The sequence below is a fragment of the Numenius arquata genome, chromosome 2, assembly GCF_964106895.1.
Source record: "Numenius arquata chromosome 2, bNumArq3.hap1.1, whole genome shotgun sequence".
NCBI lineage: Eukaryota > Metazoa > Chordata > Aves > Charadriiformes > Scolopacidae > Numenius > Numenius arquata.
In genome coordinates, this window is record NC_133577.1 from 54,758,660 (window position 1) to 54,783,382 (window position 24,723).

A 24,723-nucleotide genomic window follows, 5' to 3' on the forward strand; every position below is an offset into this window, starting at 1 on the left:
CTCTAGGAGCTTCATGCATTTTTAATTTTCTTCTTTTAATTCCTTTTATCTAAAATTAAGTTCATTAAACATGAGATTTTTCTTCCAAAGGGAGAAACCAGGGGACACGTTAAAAAAAAAAAAATCTGTTCATAATTACGATAAGTTCAAAAGCAAAAAAACAGCATGCCAATTAAACTCCGCTGCAAAGAGTACTGCATCTCTGAATACAGGCACCAATTTTAAAAAAAAAAAAAAAAAAAAAAAAAAATTTTTAAACGGTATCAATATTCAATTTAATAAAAAGAGCATGTAGTCTTAAGACGAGCTCGGGAATATGAAATCAAGGCTTGCAAAAGGACTGAAAAGGAGAAGAAATCCTGAGTGCGGATGTCTGCTGGCTTGCGTTTCAGCCGGCGGTTGTCAGTCTGACGTTGGCGGTGGTGCAGGGCTGAATATTCCAACAACTGGCAAGTCAGCTGCACCACGGCCGGAGCTGGGCGACTGTATGACCGGGGATGATGTCATGCGAGACAGCTGGGCTCAACTGAAGGACCAAAGCTGGACTGCACTGGAGGCTTTCATGTCCTCCCCCACTGCGCTGAGGTCTCCGTGCCTGTTCAACCACAGGCTATTTTGGATTAAGACTCCCGTGATCCCTCCCTTCAGAGCCTGGCGAGCTGATACAGCCTCGGCCAGAAAATCCCTCCCTTCCTCCTTCTCGGTTTTTACCAGACTGATTCCCTGTGTCCTGTGGGACCGCTGCCCCACAGAGAAGCCCCTGTGGTTTGTGACAGGCAAGTTGGTCAAGGGATGGGAGGTGCACAGAGAGGAAGAGGAGGAAAGAAGGCAGCCCGTGGGGACCACGTGAGGTTTCCTGCTTCCCAAAGCAGCAATTCCCACGTGCCAGGCTGCTGGAGAGGGCTGCACACCTCCCAGCTCTTCCTTGCTGACCGGCAACCTCGGTCAACACTTGGATATCAAAGCCTCAAGCTGGGGGGAATTGGGGACTGTCCTGCCAAATGTGACACTTGAAACCAAATTCTGCAGTGTGATGGCAGTATAACCAGAAGGGCTAGCACCCATCATGCTGCTGCTCTTGGTGGACCATCAGGTAGGTTTAGGGGCTTCTCAGTAGCCTTCTCCTAGCAGCCTGTTACTGTCCTTTGGGTGCTGTAGGCTCAATGTCACCCAGGAGACCTGTAGCAGAACCAATGTCTGAACCCACCATCCGAGGGCTGGTGCCTGGGCCATCACTCCTCGCTGCTTTTTCCTGATCATCCCTAAGCCGCAGTAATTCATTCCTGATGGTCCTAGCCATCTGCTGAGCGTCAGCTCACCAGTGCGTCACAGCACAGACAGACTATAGCTACGTGATTTTTTCAGTGAATGTCAGCCCAAGGTTCATCTGGAAGAAGTCTCTCTAGCAGCCCCTGCTGCTAAGTAACGCGGTATCAAATCCACGGTGCCTTTGTCGTTTTAAGCTCTTCCTGAGTGACTCCAGGTTCCTGATGTCAGCCCACTTTATATCTCCTCGTACGCGATACAAGGCGCCCATCAGCAGTCTTTGGTGCTTTCCATTCCCTCCGTCCAGCTCAGCCACAGACATGCGACTCGTGACAGATGACAGATGGCTTGGGGAGCTTCTGCTAAGGCAATATCTCTCTTTCGGTGTTTAAGCGATAGCCGAGTTCCTCCAAAGCATTATTTATTATACTCTCATTGTGCACAGACTCATTAGATGCAAAACATTCTGCCAGTCAACTTTATTCTGCTCCTTCACAGCTGTCATACTGGCAGCCCGAAGATGATGACAGATGATGCTGATGGACAGGGGGACTGTAATCAATACAGCCTTAACAGATTGAAATCAGCATGCCACTCATCTACGGAAAATACCGTAACGAAGTCTCCCCGTGTTCCTGCTCTGTATGTGCCATGGCTTGGCGCTACCTTCTTCTTTCCTGTGTCACACACAGTTGTGAGGTGAAACTAAGGACAGGGAACTGCTAGAGAGGGTACAGCAGAGGGCTACAATGATGATGAGGGGCCTGGAGCGTCTCCCTTACAAGGAGAGGCTGAGGGACTTGGGTCTTTTCAGTCTGGAGAAGAGAAGGCTGAGGGGGGATCTGATCAATGACCTGGATGAAGGGATGGAATGTACCCTCAGCAAGTTTGCTGATGACACAAAACTGGGAGGGGTGGCTGACACACCAGAAGGCTGTGCCCCATGAGGGCAAGTGTAGGGTGCTGCACCTGGGGAGAAATAACCCCCTGCACCAGTACGGGTTGGGGGCTGACCTGCTGGAGAGCAGCTCTGAGGAGAAAGACCTGGGAGTCCCGGTGGACAATAGGATGACCATGAGCCAGCAATGTGCCCTTGTGGCCAAGAAGGCCAATGGCATCCTGGGGTGCATCAGGAAGAGTGTGACCAGCAGGATCAGGGAGGTCATCCTGCCCCTCTGCTCTGCCCTGGGGAGGCCCCATCTGGAGCACTGGGACCAGTTCTGGGCTCCCCAGTTCAAGGACAGGGAACTGCTGGAGAGGGTACAGCAGAGGGCTACAAAGATGATGAGGGGCCTGGAGCATCTCCCTTACGAGGAGAGGCTGAGGGACTTTTTAGTCTAGAGAAGAGAAGGCTGAGGGGGGATCTGATCGATGTTTATAAATACTTAAAGGGAGGGTGTCAAGAGGATGGGGCCGGTCTTTTTTCAGTGGTGCCCAGAGACAGGACAAGAGGAAATGGGCACAAACTTCAACATAAGAAGTTCCACCTAAACATGAGGAGGAACTTCTTTCCTTTGAGGGTGGCAGAGCCCTGGAAGAGGCTGCCCAGGTAGGTGGTGGAGTCTCCTTCTCTGGAGACATCCAAAACCCGCCTGGACACGTTCCTGTGCAACCTGCTCTGGGTGGACCTACTTTGGCAGGGGGGTTGGACTGCGTGATCTCCAGAGGTCCCTTCCAACCCCATATTGTTCTGTGAAACTTCAGCTTGTGCCCTGTACGTCTGCTGACAAACACAAGTTCATGCCTAGGGGCTGGCAGAAAAATGCCAGAGGAGTGCCGTGATCCGGTGAGTCGCACTGGAGCCCGTGTGGGCAGGCAGCTCCGGCCCCCGAGCCCTGTGGAGAGAAGCGCGACAGGCAGAGGCGGTGACCGTAGCAGGGAGAGCTCGGGGAGCAGAGAACGGCCACTGGCAGGGAGGCCAACGGAGCTGGCAGTCACTTCCTCCGGAGAAGGTTGCCCTGAGAAAGGAGCTCGTTCCCGCTCCAAAATCGAACGTTGGGCAGAAACTGTTACTGCTCTTTGTCAACGGGATTATTTTTCTCCAGCGGCTGCCGATGGCTGCGCGAGAGCAGACCATTGGGTCTGCGGGTGCAGGCCTGGCACAGGGCAGCCCTCCCGCTCGGCTGCCCCCGCCTTCCTCGGCTTGTCCTTGAAGAGCTGGGAAAGTACCAGGCATCTCCTGCACCGAGGTCATCAGTTTCTGCAGCATGAGTTTTGCTGTAGGGTATTTGTAAGGGTTCGGAGTTTGTTTTGGTTTGGGTTTGGTTTGTTTTTTGTTTTTTTTAGCAAACCGTAGCTTGGCTTTCCAAAGAAATGTTTGTTGCAGTATTAAGTTTTTTTCAGCACTTGTTTACACAAGTAATTATAAGATAAGATGATCGTATTTCATTTGCATTTGTTAGTGCTGCTGTCTTGTGTTTCCTTTAGCATTATCATAAAAACAACTGATTGCCCATCAATACAAACAAAATGTTAATACTAAGCTGTCTTACTCTACTAAAAGCCAGGAGGAGAAGCAATACAATAGGAAACTTCAATCAGGGTACATTTTGTAAGGAACAGATAAAGGACAATCTTTAGCTGATACCACAGATGTGGTGCCAATACAAAGTTGCTGGGGAAATTTATTCAAGTCACAGATTTTATTAAGAGGAATGACAACAGAAAGTGGCTTAACAACAGCTAAGTGAGGCTAAGAATAATGAGTAATACAATATTGGGTTAATTTGTTCTACAGCAAGGTAGCAAGGTTCCTCTCCCCTCCCCAAATCAGCGGCATTGACTCAATAAGCACTGCTGAGATTTTGTTATTTTTGTTAATGATTCCCAGGCTGCTTTTTCATGTCCTCGCCCCCGTCACTGCCCTCCTAATGAAGCTGGTGCATAGTGACGGGACACAGCAGAGCACAAAATCTTCCTTGCGTTAATCCCGTTTAATATCTGAAGGTTTAATTCCATTTGAACATCGTCAAACGGCTAACTTAATAGTATTTGCTTATGCAACGAGTAAAGCCATGGGTTTCTTTACGCTGCCTGTTGCGACTGTCACGCATCTCACCAAGCTATTTTCTGCTCACTGCTTCTGTCAAGGCGCCCTCAGGTCCTGCTGCCCCCCCACCCTCCTGCCAGCGCCCCAACCCTCCTTTTAAACCACTGCCAACAGCTCCTTCTCTCCTTCCGAAGGGGAAAAGGCCTCTTCCAGAGCCTCACCCTTCAGTCCCCCTTCCTCACCACGGAGGCACGCTGACTGGAAGGGGAAGCAGCCCCACAGCATCGGCTTCCACAAAGCAGCATTCACAGCCATGCCCTGTCACCTGTCTTCTGCCTAAATCATCCCATGGGAGTGGAAAACCATCCCGCATTGGCAAGCTACTTTTACTGTAACAGGGCTTTCTCTTAATTGAAGGTAATTTTTCACACAGGACCTTGTCTGAGAGCAAGGACGGCATGCAGTACTACCTCACACCTCAGCATGTTCTCAGGCTTTTCCCTTCACACTGACATCTCTGTGCCTAAGGAGCACCCCCCCCAACAAATCGAGGGGGATGGTGAGGCGGCAGGCCCCCTCACAGCAGGGCAGGCCGAGCTCAACCCGCAGCGCCTTCACCTCTCCCCTCCGGCCGCCATAGCACCCCGCGCCTGCGCGCTCCGCCGCGACCGCCTCTAAGATGGCGGCCGCGCCGCCCGCGCCTCACGTGACCGCTACCCGCCCCACCCCCCACCCCACCCCTCCCGCCGCCGCGGGCGCGCGCGCTCCCCCATGGTGCCTCGCGCTGCCCTCTGCCCCCGGAAGCGCTGCTCGTGGCCTCGCTCGGCACCGCCGCCGCCGCCGCCGCTCCCCGCGCCCCCGGCCCGCCATGGGAGTCCCGGCCTTCTTCCGCTGGCTCAGCCGCAAGTACCCCTCCATCATCGTCAACTGCGTGGAGGAGAAGGTGAGGCGAGGCGAGGTGCCCCGGGCCGGGCCCCTGTCCGGGCTGTGGGCTCGGGAGGGTGAGGGCAGGAATGGGGCGTTTGAGAAGGCACCGGGCTGGCCTCGGTAGCCGCGCGGGGTGGTTTTTTTTGGAGGTTAAAACGATACCTTGGTCTGCGCAGCCTTCCTCGGACTCTTCTCCTAGCAGTTGTATCACTTCCAGATCTTACTCGTTGTTTTTGTCAAGTCTTTTCTTCCACGTGTTAGTCTTTCTGCAGCTTCCCACTTTACTCTGGTTATTTTTATTTATTTTTTTTTAATGCGTCCACCAACCCAGGATATCGTGCTTGTATCCAAGGCTTAAAACAAGTCTGTGATTATACTCGTTAGCCTTGAGCAGCTTTTTTTGGTCTCGTTGCTGGTATTTGCTAGTACAGGAGAAATATCTCCTGCCCCAACAGGGAGCTGATTTTTCCAAACGCGTTCTCTAAAATCTGGCTTTTTGTGGCAACACAAGATGCTTTTCAATGAAGACTTAGTCCCAGCCTAGCTGCTGGGCTCCACAGGTGGCCTTCACCAACCCGCCTCTCTTGTTGGTTGCTTTAAGCTGCCTGGTCGCTGCCTTTGGCTTGTGTTTATCCGCCCCCTGGCACCAGCACGGGGTCTGGAGGGTTTCCGGGGGAGCCCCGGGGGTCTGGAGGGTTTCCAGGGGAGCCCCTTCTAGGAAGTAAAGCAGCTGCAATAGCGTTTGGTTATTTGTTTTTTGATAGGCCGGTTCCCTTGTGCTCGTCACTGCAGGCACGCGAATGCTTGTGCCATCCTAAGGGACACAGTCGGAGGTGGAAGGTGACAGCAGAGACTTACAGAGGACTTATGGGCACAAATTGGAACATAAGAGGTTCCGCTGGAATATGAGAAAGAATTTCTTCACGGTGAGGGTGCCAGAGCCCTGGAACAGGCTGCCCAGGGAGGTTGTGGAGTCCCCTTCTTTGGAGATTTTCAAGACCCGCCTGGATGCAGTCCTGAGTAGCATTCTCTAAGCAATCCTGCTTCAGCAGAGGAGTTGGACTAGATGATCTATACGGTCCCTTCCAACTCTAAAAAAAATTCAGTGAAATTCAGTGAAAATTCAGTGAAATTCAGGATTTCAGTAGCTGTGCTCTGGTAGCTTTACACTGCAGCCTATGCGGCAGGCTGTTCTCTTTGGGGCTAACTTAGCCAAAGCTTTTCGGAGCTGACAAACTCTTGAATTCACGCTTCCCAAACTGTTTTTCCTGTACGCTTTCCCAAATAATTTTTCTAATCTTTTGCCAGGATGTACTAGCCGGGTTCTGCTCTTCTTCCTAATACTGGTTTTGAAAGTTCATGTCCGGGCTGCTGAGCATGTGCTGTGGCTTTTGCCTTTGCGCTACCTCCTGTCCTTCCCTGGGAGAGATGTGCCTCACGTTTGGGAAACACTGTACTCTCAAGGGGATAGAAATGTGCGGGCAAAGTAGAGAAGAGGGTGAAGTGATTGAATTATGTATTGACACTGGGCTTTTGTATTGCATGGGCTGCCTGCCTTCAGCAAGATTTCAGTGTATGCAAATGGCAGGCAGGTCAGTTTTAGTATTCGGTTCTTGTTACAGGCAGGGTGGTTTTGTGTTTCAAGTTCAGTTTGTGAAATGAAATCGTAGATTTGGATTTGTCAAATGTTGCACACTTAAAACTGTGAGTTTCTCTTGCTTTTATTACCATTGTGGTTTCAGTTAGCCTCTCTCAGCATTGAGAGAAGTGTAAAGTTGATTTTACCTGTAGGTGCAAGGAGTGAATTTTTCACTCCAGTGGATAGATAAGATTTGAGGGTTTGTCTGCCTCGGGGAACAGGCAGATTCAGACTAGAAAAAGGTGGTTTGTGGGTTTACAAGTATAGTTTATTAGCCGCTCATGTGTGTACTTACTCTGGAATAAGCTATTGGCAGCTTGCAGTGATTGTTTGGTTGCTTTACCAAACTTGGTTTTTTTATGTCTCTGATGTGATCTGTTCTGGGTAACCCTCAGTTGAGAGGGCTCTTGAGGACGGTGTGTCATGTTTGCCTCTGCCAGGGAGAAGTGGGTGGCAAGCGTATCGGGGGGAACTGCAGAACGATGCGTCTCTACCACCAGCTACACCTATTGAGCATATGCCTGTTGACGTGGTATTTGCCTTCTCCCAGCTGGGGCTTTGGGTCTTCAGAGTACTAACGTCTGAAGGTGTGTGCACACGTCCTACCCGACGGCTTCCACTCGCGCCGGCTGATTTGCTTTCTCCCCATTTCACCAAAGTGAGGAACTGACAAAGGTGAACGGTTCGGACTTTTGCTTAGGGTCGTGTCACAGCTGGCTTGTATGGTCCAAGCCTTTCGTTCACCAAATCCCCCTTCCCTTCATCACGTCAAAGGTTGACTTTGCGTGAATGAACATCCATTCCAGCTGGAAAGTTAGACTGTGGGGACAGGAGCTTTGCCAGTTATCTGTCACATTTCTGACCGTGCTGGCATGACAGCCTCAGTGCTCAGTAGCAGCAAAGAGCCCAAGGGGCGAGGTTTAGTGATGAGGTTTTCACAGAATCACAGAATATTTTTGATTGGATGGGACCTTTGAGATCATCCAGTCCAACCAACCAAAAAAAAAAAAAAAAACCAACAAAAAAACCACCACCAAAAAACAAACAAAAAAACCCCACCCAAAAAATCCCAGAACACCAAACACCAAAAATCAAACCAAAACAAACACCTACAACCACACACCACCCCACCCACAAACAGACACAACCCCACAGTCTCGGGCACTAGAGCGTGCCCTGAAGTGCCACGTCTACACGTTTCTTAAATACCTCCAGGGATGGCGACTCTACCACCTCCCTGGGCAGGCTGTTCCAGTGCCTGGCCACCCTCTCAGTAAAGTCATTCTTCCTGATATCTAATCTAAACCCCCCCTGCCTCAACTTCAGACCATTTCCTCTGCTCCTGTCATTATTCCCTTGGGAGAAGAATCCAACCTCTCTACACCCTCCTTTCAGGGAGTTGTAGAGGGCAATGAGGTCCCCCCTCAGCCTCCTCTTCTCCAAACTTTTGAAGCAGTACTCTCCTGATCAGAGGGATGCAAATAGAGTTTTGACAATATAAAGTAGATTCTTTTACACATCTGTCTTTACTGTAAATGGTTGGTTTACGTTTTAGTCTTACAGGCTTGTCCAGCTGTTTCTGGATAGTGCTTTTAAGATCCGTGTATATAAAAGAAGTCACAATTTAGACAGCAAATATATCTGCCATCTGTAGCAAGTACAGTTTTCCCAAAGAGCAGCAGACCTATCTTTTTCATCACATTTGTAAACATTTAAATTAATCTTTATTTAATCAAAACTACTGTAATGTTTAGGTAAAATAAAGGTTTGTATAGTCTTGATTTTCCTGAGTTCTTGATTGTATGTCCTTTTTTGTGTTTAATAATTGAGCTTGTAACAGCTCATGTTCCTTATTAAAAGAAATTGAAAAATACAACCAATTCCATTGGGCCAAGTTAGATTTACTATAACTGAAGTGTCAGATGTTGATGTCCTCATCCACGTTGCTTTACCCCAACTTAAGAGCACGTTGCAATTACAGTAAGGACAGAACATGGATAAATCATGTTCATACAAAATCAGATCTAGTCATAAATTTGAGAGCTGACTAGGACAGTAGTGAGAAGCTGTAGTTTGTCTTGCTGTAGTTTTTCTTACTCCAGATGAATGTGAACTTCTCTCACGATGTAATCAGCTCCATGTGTATTTTAGGATTGCTTATAAATCTCTCTAATCAGAAATTTTGTATCTCCGGTAGCATGTCTCTTTGAAATATTAAAAAGTTGATCCCTGTTCTCTTACCTTGCTAGATTATTTCTTTTTCTTAAATCTGATTAATCTTCTTCTTAAGCTGAACAGGAAGAATAAGAGGAAGATCTTGAAGATAATATAAAATCCAGGAGAGAATATTCTTAATCAAATTCATAAGAATTAATAAAGCTGCAACTAAAGTATCATATTTGAAGATCTATCTTCAATGGTTTCAAAAGAGGCTGTAGATTAAAAGTGAACAGTTTAGTTATATCACAAGAGATATCTCTCCCAGATACTTAAACCTTTTACAAGGCTGTTACATTAAAAATCTGATAGGTTTATAAGGACGTAATGGTAAAGTTGCTGACATAGTGGTATGCAGATGAAAACTGGATGGCTTTCGAAGCCATCTAAAACAGATCATACTTATTTTGCTTTACCTTCAAGACTGAAAAGAAGATCTGTGACAGGGGCAATTTTACTTCCCATATCACAGAATTGTAAGCCTTTGATATCTTCTGAGTCACAGTTGGCTCCGGCAAGAGGTTTGATGAAAGATCAAGTAGAACACAAGGCAAGCTTCTCGTCCCGTTATCTGATATAAACCAGAGCGAATACTCTTCTTTTAACATTGCAGGTCTTGCTCGCCCGGAGTAACTTCATTAAAACTGCAAGTTAGTACAGTGTTTGCACCTGACAGTTAGTTTCTGCTAAAACCAAGTGATTTTTGTGTATGTGTGTTCTGGCAAGTTCATTAAAGGAAGCCAGTGGTGGTCAAGATTTCATCTTCAGGATTTGACTAATTTGGATAAATGGTAGAAGGAAGGTATGAATTAGCAGAAATTTTACATGTTTTAAAGCGGAGGGACTTAGTGTTCAATTATTTAAAATTGACTTCACAAAATTGTCCTGAAATAATTCCATACACTTATAACCACGAAAAATTTAAATACCAAGTAAAGACTTACTTTGCTTTAGAGGTTTTCATTTTTGCCTTTTAAGACTGGGATGGGTTCAGCTAGTTCTGCTGCTACTCCAGGCAGGAAAGTTGTAAGAAAGTCGATGGTCCGATCTGTAGGGTGGGTTTTGTTTTCGTTTTGAATCTGATAGTTTGAGCTCTGTACTACAGATGCGGGAAACTCATTTAATGAGTAGTGGGCAGTAAGTCTGCAAATATAAGTTCAGAGGAAGTGCTTGATGTTGGTTCATCAGCTACCGATAAGATTCCCATGAGTGAAAGAACCATCAGTTTCACTTTTTTCCCTCCTGTCTTATGCAATCCTGTGATCATAGGCTTTGTGTAATAACATGCCGTTCTTTTTATTTTATTTTGCTTTATGCCAAGCTATTCAAGAGTACATCGCATTCCAACTTTGTGATATATCCCTTTCCAGTCGCAATTTCTCTGAAAATTCGTTTGACTTGTTCTTAATCAGCTCATGTCTCTTCCATCACTGATGCTGTTGGTGTTTAATTCGGTGGTTTATATGTTTGCCTGGTGGTATTGCTTTGGAAGAGAGAATGCCGAGTTGCTCGCAGTCGCTGTGAGAGTGTTGCTAATTACCTTTTGACCAAATGGAAGAAAAAAACCCCAACAACAAACAACAAAACCACAGACAAAACAAAGCCCCAAATGTGTGATGAGGAAACAAAAACTGAACGTGGTTGTTAATCCACTTTGTAGAGGAACCACTCTTTGAAACAATTGCCAGCATTTCAAAACAGTTTGAGAGAAGGGGATGAGAGTTTTTTTATGTAGGTATTATAGTGCCCACTCCAGACTCCAGGGCTGGTTAGAGAGACTGTTCTCTTCACCTATATAGTTACATGTCGTTTACATGACAGCATACGCAAAATAAGGTGGCGTTATTTATTACTTCCAGTTCAGCCGAGATTTGAGGGAGAAGCACAAAAAGTGCTTCTGGATTTACCTTGTGTAGCTTGTAAGCGTTCAAGAATGTCAAAGAGGTACAGGAACATAGGTGGCTATAGGTGGTTTAGGGTGACTATAATTTAGCATCAAGTTTATCTTCTGCACTCTGGCCTTAGTATCATGTTCATTAGGCAGGAGCCTGGCAGTAGGAAAAGCACTGATGTAAAGGAGGTGAAACATTATAGCCAAAAGTTTACTTATTTTCAAAAGTGGAAGGTAAGGACTGCATTTTATTTCACATTTCAAATATATCCACAGGCAAACTTGGAGGCAGAGGTTGAAGAGTTCAGGAGTTTGAGCATCTTGGTGTATTTGGTAGTCACCAAGAAAACTGGTACATATGTATACCCAAATTGGAGATTTGGCTGGTGGGATCTGAAAGGATCTCATTTCTTTGTGTAGAGGAAGCTGGGAAAAGTCCTCTTTCTAGTTAAATCTCGTCGTCCTTTGCTCATCAGGATGTGCTGATATGCTTTGGGAAGCTTGTCATGCCATCGGCTGGGCTCCGGTATGTCATCAGCCATAGATGAATTTTTTTTACTGCCCTGCCTCCCCGTATTGTGTGTGTAACTTAAAGGCTGGTTTGCAGTGAGAGGTGCAAGTTTGGTTGCGCGTGTCGATCTGTGGAACTAAGTGTTTAAAGTAGAAAGATTTTGATGGTCCTTAGTTATCATGTTAAAGTTATAGCATCATATTATAAACTTAGAAGTCCCTTTGCTAAATTTTGGGGGAGTCAGCATGGTCCTGGCAGTAGAAGGAATTGCTTTCTTGAATAATATGAGGTATGGAAACATTTATAATACATGCCGATCAACAGAAATGAACCAACTCTGCCATAACACATCATAAAGTCTTCTAGTTGTGCTAGTTTATAAACATCTTTAAAAAAAAAAAAAAGTGCTATTTTAATAGTGTAAGCATGTACTTTCAGGTAATTATGTGGGTAGCTTGTTGCTCTTTTTTTTTTTTCTTTTTTCCTACTGCCATTGAAAAAAATAAACTTTGGTGAGTCTGAACATGAATGCCTCTTTTGGTTGTTTGTGATACTTCTCTAATCATGTACTGAAATATTTGTTTTGACTGTGTTCACAGGCTAAAGAGTGCAATGGTGTCAAGGCTCCAATTGATACGAGCAAACCGAACCCTAATGAGGTGGAGTTTGATAACCTGTATTTGGATATGAATGGTATAATTCACCCTTGTACGCATCCAGAAGACAAGTAAGGCAATTTTTTGTCGCTTCACAAATAGGATTTATTGATAGCATTTCAGAAGTTGAATTGAATGCTTTATGTTTTAGGCCAGCGCCCAAAAATGAAGATGAAATGATGGTTGCGATTTTTGAGTATATTGACAGGATCTTCAACATTGTAAGACCAAGGCGACTTCTTTACATGGCTATAGATGGAGTAGTAAGTATTGATATATTTAGTTCCCTGTAATGACTGTAAAATTAGGGTAAATACCATCTGCTCTCCTAAGATCCTTTGGGGATAGTTCTCTAAAATTAAAAACTACAGGTAAAACATACTGTTAATTTAATTTTGGTGAGGGTAATTAAAAGCGTTTGTGGGTTTTGTTGTCCACGGGGTTATATTAGCTTGCAAGTATAGTCTATTGCAGTCTGAACTTGGCTTCTGAAAGGCAGGAAACTTCCACAAGACAGTGACACTCTGAAACTACTTATGTTTCTCCGTTCTGTGGCTTTAGTAATAATTTGTGCCGCAGGCTGGGAAAAACCAGAAAACCATTTAAGCAAATGCACTTAAAACGGGCAGTGACTGAATTGTGCAGTGGAGTGTTTCACAGGCTAGCTGAAAGCTTGTCTTTCTCCATACCCAATTCTCATCTCCCCTCGGTACATCAGTTGGTCTAATGAAAGATACCCCCTCTTCTTAACAGCTTTGCTTTACTGAGTATTTTTCTATCGCGATTGCCTGATCTCACTGAGAGATGGCGAAGTGGCCTGGCAGACTGCTGGTAGGCCTCTTAAGCCTTGGTTATTTTTCTAGGCTTTTCAGTTTCTCAAAGGTAAAATGAGTATCATTAAGTGAAAAGATTTTTAGCCTGAATTCAAGTGCAGGAATTCTTAATGTGCGTGTGTCTATAGAACACATCCCAACCAAATGTTGATGTATCTTTTTAAAACCCCCAACGTACCTGCCGTAAGTAATAGATAACTACTGTCTGCTGTAGTATTTTTATTTTCCAAAGAGTTATGAATGCAATTATAGGAGTTTTTTTGTTGGAGAAAGGGTATGCAATAAATAATCATAGAATCATCCAGGTTGGAAGAGACCCTTGGGATCATCGAGTCCAACCATCTACCCTACACTACAAAGTTCTTCCCTATATCATATCCCCCAACACCACATCTAAACGGCTCTTAAACACATCCAGGGATGGTGACTCAACCCCCTCCCTGGGCAGCCTGTTCCAATGCCCGACCACTCTTTCTGTGAAAAATTCTTTCCTAATGTTCAGTCTAAACCTACCCTGTTGGAGCTTGAAGCCATTCCCTCTCGCTCTGTCATTAGTTACCTGTGCGAAGAGACCAGCACCAACCTCTCTACAGTGTCCTTTCAAGTAGTTGTAGAGAGTGATGAGGTCTCCCCTCAGCCTCCTCTTCCTCATACTAAACAGTCCCAGCTCCTTCAACCGCTCTTCATAGGATTTGTTTTCCAGGCCCTTCACCAGCTTTGTTGCCCTCCTCTGCACCTGCTCCAGCACCTCGATATCTCTCTTGTATTGAGGTGCCCAGAACTGGACACGATACTCCAGGTGTGGCCTAATGCTTCCCAGATACATGTCTGTAGGTTTTGTTTATTTTGCAAGGGAAACTTTGAGTCCTTGAGCATCTCTGAGGTGGGGGTAGAGCTGTGCATGCTGCTGGCTTACCTGTCAGAGAAGGTTGAGAGACCTATTTGGGACCGTGTCCAGCTCCCTGTGCTGCCGTATGGGAGCTAGTGGTGATGTGAAGGAAGGGCAACAGATATCCCTCTTTCAATTAAGAGTTTAGACCGATGTCTTGGTAAATGGTTGTGTAATCGCAGACTGACCAATTTCAAAAGACTTGTCCAGAAAGGAAACAATTGTCCAGGTGCAATAACTGAACCAAGCATTATATGATACCTTTTTTAGGCTCCACGTGCAAAAATGAATCAACAGCGGTCAAGAAGATTCAGAGCATCAAAAGAGGGCATGGAAGCTGCTGAAGAGAAGCAAAAAATAAGACAAGAAATTCTGGCAAAAGGTAGAACTGTGGCCATATCTGAGGTTTTTCAAGTGAGAGTCACCTTGATTGTTTTGAACGCTTCAGTAAGGGTCAGAAAAGGGATGTCTTGCTCAGTGGATATTTGCCTGTGCATTAGTAAGAGAAGGAGGGGGTTGCAAGGCTACAGAAGGATGGATCTGTGTTTTTCAAAGTTAAGAACTAAGATAAACCAAAATGTCACTTTTTTTTTTTTCTTCTTCAGTCTTCTGCCTGAAATGGATGTGTGTTGAGTACTCCTATTTCCTTTAGAAAAAAAATTGAACAGAAGAGCAGGGATAAGTGTAGTAGTGGGATACTAAACCAAAACTCTTATGGAAGGAAGTACAGATTTGTAGGACTTGATGAAAGGATTGTTGAGGCTTAAAAGCAGGGATCAAATGAAAATAGTACTGCACGAGAATAACGACCTGTGAGCAAGGGTAGTTACTTGATGCTGGAAATTCTAAACTTGGTGAGGAAACAAAGTCAGTGCAACTTTCATAAGTGTCATGGCTGGAGCGAAAGGAGTGTGTGTAGCTGAAGCGTGCTGTCTGGGCTGGGGCAGTTAATTCAGGTGACTGTGTAGGAAGAATGAATGCAGTAGTCCAAGTGAGAAGGACCAGTGTGTAACCTCGGTAGAGATTAAAGAGGAAGGACAAAGACTTTTTTAACATTTCTTCCTGTAGCATTTCTACACTGTGAAGACCCTTTATGAAGCTCAGAGATGAGAGAAGTTGGTGTAACCCTGTTTGTGAGCCCAAGTGAATAGATAGTGGAAACATAGGGGAGAATATGTAAGAAAATAATTATTTCCTAATGTTTTATCTCCTTTAGCAAGCTTAGTTTCTCTGATATTTCTTTCACAGTCTTTTGACAGAATAGGTAGTGAAATAACTTTTCTGAAGTAACAACAGCATTTGTAAATGTACTAATACCTTATTTTAAGATGGAGATAATATAATGGTAAGAACTGTTTTAGTTTTGTTATTGTTTGGTTTGTGGTTTTGTTTTTTTTTTTTTTTTTGAACATTAACACTTATTGAAAGTTAGTTTGTTATCAGGGGAGCCATCGGGTTTTTATAATGCAAAAATGTTTTTAATCTTCCGTATTGATTTACTTCTGCTTAATGTTTTTATTGCTCTAGGTGGCATTCTTCCTCCAGAAGAAGTGAAAGAGAGATTTGACAGCAACTGTATTACCCCGGTAAGTAATCTTGCACTTTAACCAGCAATTGCCAGGGGCTGAATGATGGTTTAATTTATTTCCTTCCGTCACTTTTTAGGGAACTGAGTTTATGGACAATCTTGCTAAATGTCTCCGCTATTACATTGCTGACCGTTTGAACAGTGACCCAGGGTGGAAAAATTTGACAGTAAGTTTCACAGTTTTGTACTTCAGGAAAATGAAGGTGATCTGTTAGTCTGGGTTTGGATGTGATTGAAGAGTATAAATTTAGCAGATTTGTCTCATCTTCTGGCGCTGTGCTCTTATTCATAATGGACCAACTTGTGCGTTCTGCTTCAGAGAACATTTCATCCTAGTAACACAATCTAACAGCACCGTTTGTTTTGGGTTCATTTAAGAGCAATGAAAAGATTAGATGGTAGAAGCCACAATTTGATGTAATAGGAGACAGGGTTTTAGGAATACTTTTTCTTCTGTTGGGGAAAAGCGCCAAGATACATTGTATATATATTCTTTTCACCATTTCCTTTTTAACTCATTTGCTACCTCCGGTAGGCTGCATTTTCTCCTTTATTCTAATAATGGGTGACAGTAGATGACAGGCAACAAAAATAATACATTGGCTTTCTTGTGTTTCTGGACTTTGAGATTCTGTCCTCCTGTTCCTCAACCACTCCACCCCTACGGAGTTTTGTTTCTGACAACCCTATGTTTGATCTGTACAAGAGGGCAGAATAGTCAGTCCTCTCAGATGCAGCTGTCTTTTGTTTTCCGTAAGTTGGCTGTTTAAGAGGTCTAATTAGAGGACAGTTGACTCTGCTTAATTCCCTCCATCAGACATGAGTTTTTATAAACGCTAATGCTCATCTGGACATCAGTGTAAGGAAGCGTATAATGTGGTAATGTATTGGTGTATCTATGAGTTTAGAAGATCTAAAGGGGAGCAGGCATATGTCTGCATTATCTGGTAGTTCTCCAGTGCCTATTTTGATTGCCCCAATAATTTGAAGGAAACTTCAAATATGTTAGTTAATGACGTGATAATTTCATTGGTATTTGAATCAATATGTCAGCTTCATCCTAGAATTAGTAGAGAAAAATGAAGGTCTGTTCATTGGTTCCAAACTCTTAAATAATTTCATTTTGCATCGTAACATTTTAGTTGAAACTGCAAATTAGGATTTCAGTTAATCATATGTCAGATTTGGCATGTGAACTGTGTGAGTTGTTAGGGTTTTTACTGTGGCAGCATAAATTGTTTACATAATCTGTCAACATTTCACAGGTTATTTTGTCTGATGCTAGTGCTCCTGGTGAAGGTGAACATAAAATCATGGATTACATTAGAAGACAAAGAGGTAAAATTCAAATAAACCTGAACATTTTGTTTTAAATTGTCAGTAATAATATATTTTACATGACTTTGGTTGACTAAATGTTATTTTCTTTTGTATAGCTCAACCAAACCATGACCCAAACACTCACCATTGTCTGTGTGGGGCTGATGGTGAGTTCTCTTTTGCTGGCCTACTAAGCTTTTTTGTGCTGTTTTCTGATTGAGTTGGACGGTAGTTTTTAGGCTTTAACTTCTATCTGTGTAAATAATCCAGTGTATTTGTTAGTTTTTCAAAGCTCTGTGTAATAAATGTGGAAAGATCTAGCCCTGTCCATAGTTGAAAGGCTAACTTTCACTTAGTTGTACTGTCTGGGTAGTTTGTGGTTAGGAACATCTGTGTGTTTACCCTTGCTTAAAGTAGAATGTACTTTGCTTTTTAACTTTTTTTTTTTTTTTTAAAAAGCTTAATAATTTTTATCCTTCGTTCTATTTTATTCTTCTCTTTTGATTGGTAGCTGATCTGATTATGCTTGGGTTAGCTACACATGAACCAAACTTCACCATAATTAGGGAAGAGTTTAAACCAAATAAACCCAAGCCATGTGGTCTTTGTAACCAGATGGGTCATGAGGTTAAGGATTGCCAAGGTTTGCCCAGAGAAAAACAAGGCAAGGTGAGAATTTTGTTATTTCTATAAATTCTTTTTATCTATCAGCTAATTTATGTTCAATTTTGGCAGAAACATAGTGCAAATTATATCCCTGTAATAACCTGGCTTTCCTCTTATACTAGTAAGTAAAAGTTATGCTTCTGGAGTACAAAAATATTATGCCAAACTTAACATCCTTGCTTGTGCTGGTTTGTTGTGGTATTTTTTCCACTGGCTAGAGAAAATGATCGGTAACTTAAAAGAAGTGCAAAGTAGCAAAATGCATTCTTGGCATAAGAACTTGAGAAACTGTACTCGTATACCTCTTAACTCCCCCCAAAATAAGCCTTTAATATTGAGCTGATGAAACTTTATGGTGAGCTTGGACGTAATGCCATTTTTCTTTTCTTTTAGCATGATCAGTTTGCAGACAGCCTTCCTGTTGCCGAGCAAGAATTTATCTTCATCCGATTGTGTGTTCTGCGAGAGGTATATTGAAGCAGTTACTATATCTGTTTTATAGAAATAACATTTTTAGACTCCATACACAGTGTTTTCTAACGTCCTCTCTTTTGTGTGTCTGTTGCAGTATTTGGAAAGAGAACTCACTATGGCCAGTTTGCCTTTCACTTTTGATTTTGAAAGAAGTGTTGATGACTGGGTCTTTATGTGCTTCTTTGTGGGAAATGACTTTCTTCCTCATCTGCCATCTCTGGAGATCAGGTAGTTGAGAATATGTTTTCTTTTTCTGCAAGTACACCTACTGTGGTTTTAGATAGTAAGAATCTCATGCTTTTGTTTGTTTTTAGGGAAGGAGCAATTGATCGCTTGGTTACCATATATAAAAATGTGGTGCACAAAACTGGGGTAAAATTTTTTGCTTTTTCTTTAAAAATATCTGTGTGTTTGCTACAAAAATAGACTTTTTTCAACTATATTATTTTCTGATTTACAGGGGTACCTCACAGAAAGTGGTTTTGTCAACCTACAGCGAGTCCAGATGATCATGTTAGCAGTTGGAGAAGTTGAAGATAGTATTTTCAAAAAGAGAAAAGATGACGATGTAATTTTTTTGTTAAATTCTTTGAGTTTGATTTTAATCACTTGCGTTACTGTTAGTCTGTGATGCTCCTTTAGTAGAATAAGAAAAAATACAAACTTTGTATTTTTTTTTGTTCTAATCTCTAGTGAATTCGTCCATATTCTAAAAGGAATTGCGTGCTTCCAGTTGAATTTTTTGTTTTTCTGGTTGTTGTCCCAAGTAACAGCAAAATGAAAACTGTATGTGAGTTCTGTTAACTGCCCGCAGCTTTTTTTGATAGCTGCTATGAAAACTAAAAGAAGAAGTGTTTTGTAATTTGCTGCAGCATGTGGAAGTGCAAACCATGAGCAGGGGTGGCATACTAAATATGAATTCAAAGTACCTTCTTGCCTTGCAGTACCTTCTGCCATTTGAAATGTGTCCAGAGATTGTCATTCTCTTGGTCTCTCTCTGCAGTTTGTCTGTGCAGTTTTTTGCAGGCATATTCCAGTCCATTCATTAAGTACAGGGAAAAAAAAAACCTTCTTGTGAATGAAAGAAGAGTTGTATCGCTATCCAGTCAAAAAATAATGTGCCAGTGCTGGCAAAACTTCTTTTTTTTTTTTTTTTTTTTTTTTTTAAATATTCACCCCAGCCTACCCTTCTGTTGATGTGGAAATGCAAAGTCTTCAGTTTCCTTGGCCCAAGAATAAGAAATATCTTTCCTTGAGCCTCTTTTCCTGTTTCTAGGATTTTAATGTCTCTACTTTTTTTTTTTTTTTTTTTTTTTTTTTTTTTGGTGGCTGTTCCAGTGCAGGCAAGGAGCTTGTGTCCTTTGATGCTGATGTCGCCTTTAAGTAAAGCTATAGCTAAACTTAGTAGATGATGTAAGTCGTTAACAAAATTGAGGGGCTTTGATTACACAGGTACGTTTTGTTTTCCCCATAGGTTTGTAGGTTTGCAGGGTAGTGTTGAATTTGCAGACACAAGAATTGACCTGTATCTTATTCAGAACATTACGTAAAAACCTTATGGTCTTCTGGTCAGTAGTGAATTACTTTTCCAAGAAACCTGTATGATTGACTTTATTTCTCTTTATTCTCTATTTAGGATAACTTTAAAAGACGGCAAAAAGAAAAAAGAAAAAGAATGAAGGTAATTTCATTCCTTTCACAGTGGAAAAACTAGAAAGAATTAAAATGTATGCTGTAGCTTTCAGCAGATGCGTTGGTTGAAGCTGCAGTTGTTAATCATGGCATTTTCTGGCCTGTGTGTAAACTATTTTTTAAGGTTTTTATCGTGGCTTTTTGTAGACTGGAGGTTTGAAAGAAGGAATTGCATATTAAAGGCTTCATGAAAGGGAAAGGAGAGAGAGAGTTGAATGTGCTGGATGATAGTTGTATGTTGTGTCCTTCAAATCTACACAAATCTGCACTTTCGTGATTATTTAGCAATACTTCAGCACGGTCACTGTACAGGAATTGCTTTTCCGTGCATTAACACAAGTCTTCTCAGCAATTGTATTGCTGAGGGCAGCGGAGTTTAGCATGAGAGTTCAGGTTTAAATACATATAGCAGTTTGCATTAAGTGCTTCATTTAGAGGTGTGTTTCTGAAAAGGCAAGGCTTACCCCAAACTATAGCTGTCTCACATTCTGCCTGGAAGCACGTGAGTGTGGCCAACTATCTCTCAAACGTAATAGAGAAGCATTAGCTTTTGTGGGAACCTTTCTGACCCATGTAAGCCAAATTCTTTAAAATTATGTTATTGGAAGGATGTTGATTTCTCTTTTATTCACAAAATATTCTGATGTTTTCTGTGTTCATTTCAACATAGCTTTGGTCTTAGTTTGGGCAATCAGATATGCGTAGCTTCCAAAACTTTCAGGACATTCGGTATCCCCGTTATGAGTAATATTTAGAGCTTGTGTTTATTTTTTAGATTATGTATTTTCTGACTATCTCTATTAGAGTGGAAGACGTTATTCACTTTGCTTACAAAGATTACGTTCTTCCCAGTAAGTTTCATGAGGTCCCACTTCCCCACAAAACTGCCTTTCAGCCCACGTAGAAAGAACATGGGCACAAAATGCAGGGTTGGTTTGTTTCTGTTTTAAAAGAGCTTCACAAATTATAGGAATATAAGGGTCTCACTTAGAAATGTCATCTTATGTCTGGTTGAGATCATTAAACGTAATTAACTTAAGCTGAACTGAGTGAATGAATAAATTATGCTTGTTTTATATAACATGTTAATCTGAAAGTTGTGAGAGTGCGATCACGCTGCTGGGGAGGTGACACATCTTTTTCAGCATACCTGTATATATTTGTCTTTTAGAGGGATCAGCCGTCTTTTATTCCTGGTGGACAGTTTTCCCCTCAGGCTCTGGGAAATCGATCTAGCCCTCAGGCAATCAGTAACCCTAGACAAGCCGCCTTTGAGATGAGAATGCATGACAGACAGAATTCTGTAAGTAGGTGTTCAAAGGTATTTACACGTAGAAGGGGGAAATAATCACATCCCGTGTTAGTCTTGACACCTTTTTCCCTGCCCCATCAAGCTTTCTTGAAAAGCAGACCCCTTTGGGTCTGCTTAAAAATTGGCTTTTAATAACCGATTTTTGTGAGACTACTTGAATAAAATTGTGTTCTTTATTCAACGTTTGGTGTGATACTCTTGTTAAATAGTTCTGGGAGGGCAAGTGTGAGGTGAATGTATCCAAGTGAAATAGGGTGGCTTTTCTCCCCAAACTTGTTTGGCACTTGCGGAGTTGAACCTCCTGTGAGTGCAGGTTTAGGAACTTCCTCAGTACGTTTGTGGAGACGCAAACTGAAGAGCTGAGCTGGAGGTCTTTTAATAGTCTTTTTGGAATTTGTATACACACATAGAAATAGATATCTATATTTTGAAAATTTGTTATTTATATATCTACGTTTTTGTCAGCTGCTTTTAATTTCCAAGACATTACTTTTCACTGGGGAGAGGAGAAACTTAGATCAAATTTTTTTGAAAGGTATTAGAAAGTGAGGAAAAACTGGTGAGAAGTTGAGTGCTCTCTTAGAAGTCTCAATTGTTAACTTTAAATAACAATTATGACAAATATTTTCTGTCTGGGCATAAAGCTTGATCCAAACAGCGAAAAAAAATTTTGATTAAAGGTCCTTTTCATCAGCACAGCTGGGTGTTATGTCTCTTAAGGCTAAATAAATAAAGTACACTTTCTCAAAGTATAATTTCTGCTGGTTTCCCCTTCTAATCTTGAAACTTTTGCACGTGGGTTAAGCAAATCAATTCTTTCATGGAATGGGAGAACTTGCTTTTAGCCTCTGTAGTATTAAAATAGATACATTTAAAAGGAATTTATCAGTTGTGAAGAAATGTAGAGTATTTTCTGATTATCAAGCAGCATTTTTACAGTAGTCTGCATGTGTGTTTTTCACTGTTGCTGTAAAATGAAGCTGTAACATAGCTGTAGGACTAGAGAAAACAGTTGTATTCCAAAATTGGAATATATAAAAAATGGCATGTTTTATCAATTTATACTGTCTTGTTTATTGCATCTTTTTCTTTCTGAAATACATGAACTTTTTGCCTGTATGTATCAATGCCTGCCTTTTAATACCAAGTTGTCTTCTTTTCTTTCGCCACTTGACTTAATAGTTCAAGGATTGTGTAGCTTTTGCCTTGAGTTTTTGGGGAATTAAAAATAATGCATGTTATTATCACAGAGCTGTCAATTTTAACTTGAATTTAAAATGCCTAATAAATCCTTTCCCCCTCCTCGCCCCCCTCTATTTAACTGTAATAATTCGGACCCTAGACAACTTCATCATCTCCAAATACCAGCCTCACTCCTGATGGCAGCCCATCCCTGGCAGGAGGAATTAAGCGAAAAGCTGAAGATAGTGACAGTGAACCTGAGCCAGAGGATAATATCAGGTGAAGCCATTTTTTGTAGCACTTTGTTAGCAAATTGCTGAAATAGATGCAGTCTAATTAATGCCATTTAGCTTAGAGCAGCAGTGCCTTCAGATGCTTTTCTATGATCTTTTTATCCACCAGTAATTAATGTGGAGGGTTAGAATATTCCGTAAATTCCAGTGAGATGTGTAAGCTATAGCTGTTAAATCTAAGTATCTAGATTAGTATGCGTGCAGGTTTTCATCCTCCAAGCCACTACTCCCTTTGAGACCAAGCACTAGATTGGCTAGACATTCCCTGCGCAGCTTTGATTATGTGAGCTGAATGCCGCTGTTTTGCAGTTGAATTTTTGAGCTATTTAACCCATAAAGTTCAGTTACGTTCACGTGTGCAGTATTATTTATCTCGACTCTCACAATATGTCTTCTTCCATCTTGTATTTGTAGCAGGCCCTGTTTTGTCTATGACGAGTTCTTTAAATATCTTAGGACAGCGGATCCCTAGATGATTAAGGGGTAGGGATTTTATGAGCATTAACTGACAGTGAATTACCAGTGAGTGTGAGTTTATCAAAGGTTTAAATCAAGCTATTGCCCTTTAAGGGTGATGGCCCATATAATTTTTTGTGAAAGTTGTCATGATAAATACAGAAAGTGAGTTTTTGTTCTCTGTAGAGCCAGGGGATGTAGGTGGACGTGGAATAACAATAAGGATTACTTAATGTAAAATACTGATCGCTAGTGTCCACCGCTGTTGGCGTGACATACCTGGGACATCTAGCCCATCAGATCTTCCAGTATCAGATATTCTAGCTCTCGTTCTTACTTTGTCCTGTACGTGCAGATCTGAATGGATTGATTGATTGTTGTTTTTATTTTTTTTTTAATTAAGCAAGCAAAATTTTAATCTAAAATCAAGATACATTTAATATTGCTTTCCATTTGAATTTTAGCAGAGATTGGAAAAGAAGCTTTAAGAGTTTTATAGCAACTAGTGTGAATTAACCGTGGTGATTTACAAGTAGCAATAGTTTTGACAGGGTTGGTATTGTCAAGCAAAAGGATATGCTACATTCATTTGCAGTTATTTAACCTCTTTTATAGGTCAGAATATTTATTCGGATACTTTTCCAAGTGGAAAATAATTTTGCTTTTCATTAAAAGTAAAAACAATTGCAAAAATGAAAATGTGAAAATATATTTTGTAGTTAGATTACCTTTAAAACTAGAATAAATAGTTCTAGTCAGCTAGCAGATTGGGTTTTGTTACCTTACAGAAAAGGTTTTTGAAATTTATGCAAGTGTCTAGTTGCCAGGGAGATCCTAGGGTCACAGAATCACAGACTGCAGATGTTCTTGACTCTGTCCTTCAAGACTTTAGCACATGTAGCTCTGTCCTTGCTCACCTGGCTTTCTTAAACCCTGGAAAAGATTTCCTGGTTTCTCCACCTCCTCATCAGTTTGAATTATATTTGAACTAGCTCAGGTCAGATTTTAAAAAGTATCTCTGTAGCGGGTAACCAACTTGAAACAGAAGCAAGGGAAGATCCTTTTTTTGCAAAACCAAAAGGATATGCATCATGTGAAAAAGCATAAGTCAACCTCTGGTATGTCTTAAAGGCTTCATACGCTGTATTTATTGCACTGTGGGATCCTGACAAGCGTGAGTTGATCTCACAGGTTACTTTTGTGGTTTGGATTCTGTATGCAAATTAAAGTGATCACAGCCTTTGTGGAAAGGGATCTTGCATGATGATTTTCAAATGTGACAATCAATGCCAAGTTTTGAACTGTTGAGAATAAAATTCTGTTTAAAAAAAAAAAAAAACACAACATTACTAAGGGATTATCTAACTTAACCAGTTTCTAAATCAGATTTATAATTCAATTTAGTTCGCTTGAATACCAAAATTCATGTGAACTGTGAGATAGGTGTGTGTAAAATGCGTTCAGTATGGTGAATAATAAGTTTAAATTAAAAAAATAAAATAAAAAAAACCCGAAAACCAAACCCACCAACCAAAAACCCAAAACAGCAAAACAAATCCAAAACACCCAAGAAACAACCAGGATAGTTTTGAACCATGATATCATTGTGACTGAACCTAATGTTAGGTAGAGCTTAATCTTTCTATTACTGAAACTTTTTAGATGGCAGTCTCCAAATTGAACTGGAGTTTCCTCCAAGATTATGTTGTGTATGTTAGGACTAACAGCTTGAAATTTTATGTGCATAGTAATAGCTCCTTGCTTGTGGCAGAACTGTTCTCTCGGAATTGACATGTCACCTATAGAATGACAAGGAACGCGGCAATGTAGTGAGTGGATAAAATGTCCAAGGAAGAAAATCTCTGGAGTCTGTAGGCAGTGATTCCTATTGCTGCTCATGCCCACTACAGCTGAATTCCCCC

General features: G+C 41.9%; 1 protein-coding gene across 1 annotated transcript in view; it reads left to right on the plus strand.

The window, feature by feature from the left end:
- Positions 1-5,123: 5,123 nt before the first annotated feature.
- Positions 5,124-24,723, plus strand: part of XRN2 (5'-3' exoribonuclease 2) — a 55,083-nt gene continuing 35,483 nt past the window's right edge. Inside the window, exons 1-16 of the mRNA XM_074168346.1 lie at positions 5,124-5,198; positions 12,040-12,167; positions 12,248-12,359; positions 14,089-14,200; positions 15,346-15,404; positions 15,484-15,573; positions 16,672-16,744; positions 16,843-16,893; positions 17,238-17,395; positions 17,786-17,860; positions 17,961-18,094; positions 18,181-18,238; positions 18,327-18,434; positions 19,503-19,547; positions 20,730-20,861; positions 22,213-22,331. Of these exons, the coding sequence (XP_074024447.1) occupies positions 5,124-5,198; positions 12,040-12,167; positions 12,248-12,359; positions 14,089-14,200; positions 15,346-15,404; positions 15,484-15,573; positions 16,672-16,744; positions 16,843-16,893; positions 17,238-17,395; positions 17,786-17,860; positions 17,961-18,094; positions 18,181-18,238; positions 18,327-18,434; positions 19,503-19,547; positions 20,730-20,861; positions 22,213-22,331 (1,529 nt within the window). The remainder of the gene's footprint in view (positions 5,199-12,039; positions 12,168-12,247; positions 12,360-14,088; positions 14,201-15,345; positions 15,405-15,483; positions 15,574-16,671; positions 16,745-16,842; positions 16,894-17,237; positions 17,396-17,785; positions 17,861-17,960; positions 18,095-18,180; positions 18,239-18,326; positions 18,435-19,502; positions 19,548-20,729; positions 20,862-22,212; positions 22,332-24,723) is intronic.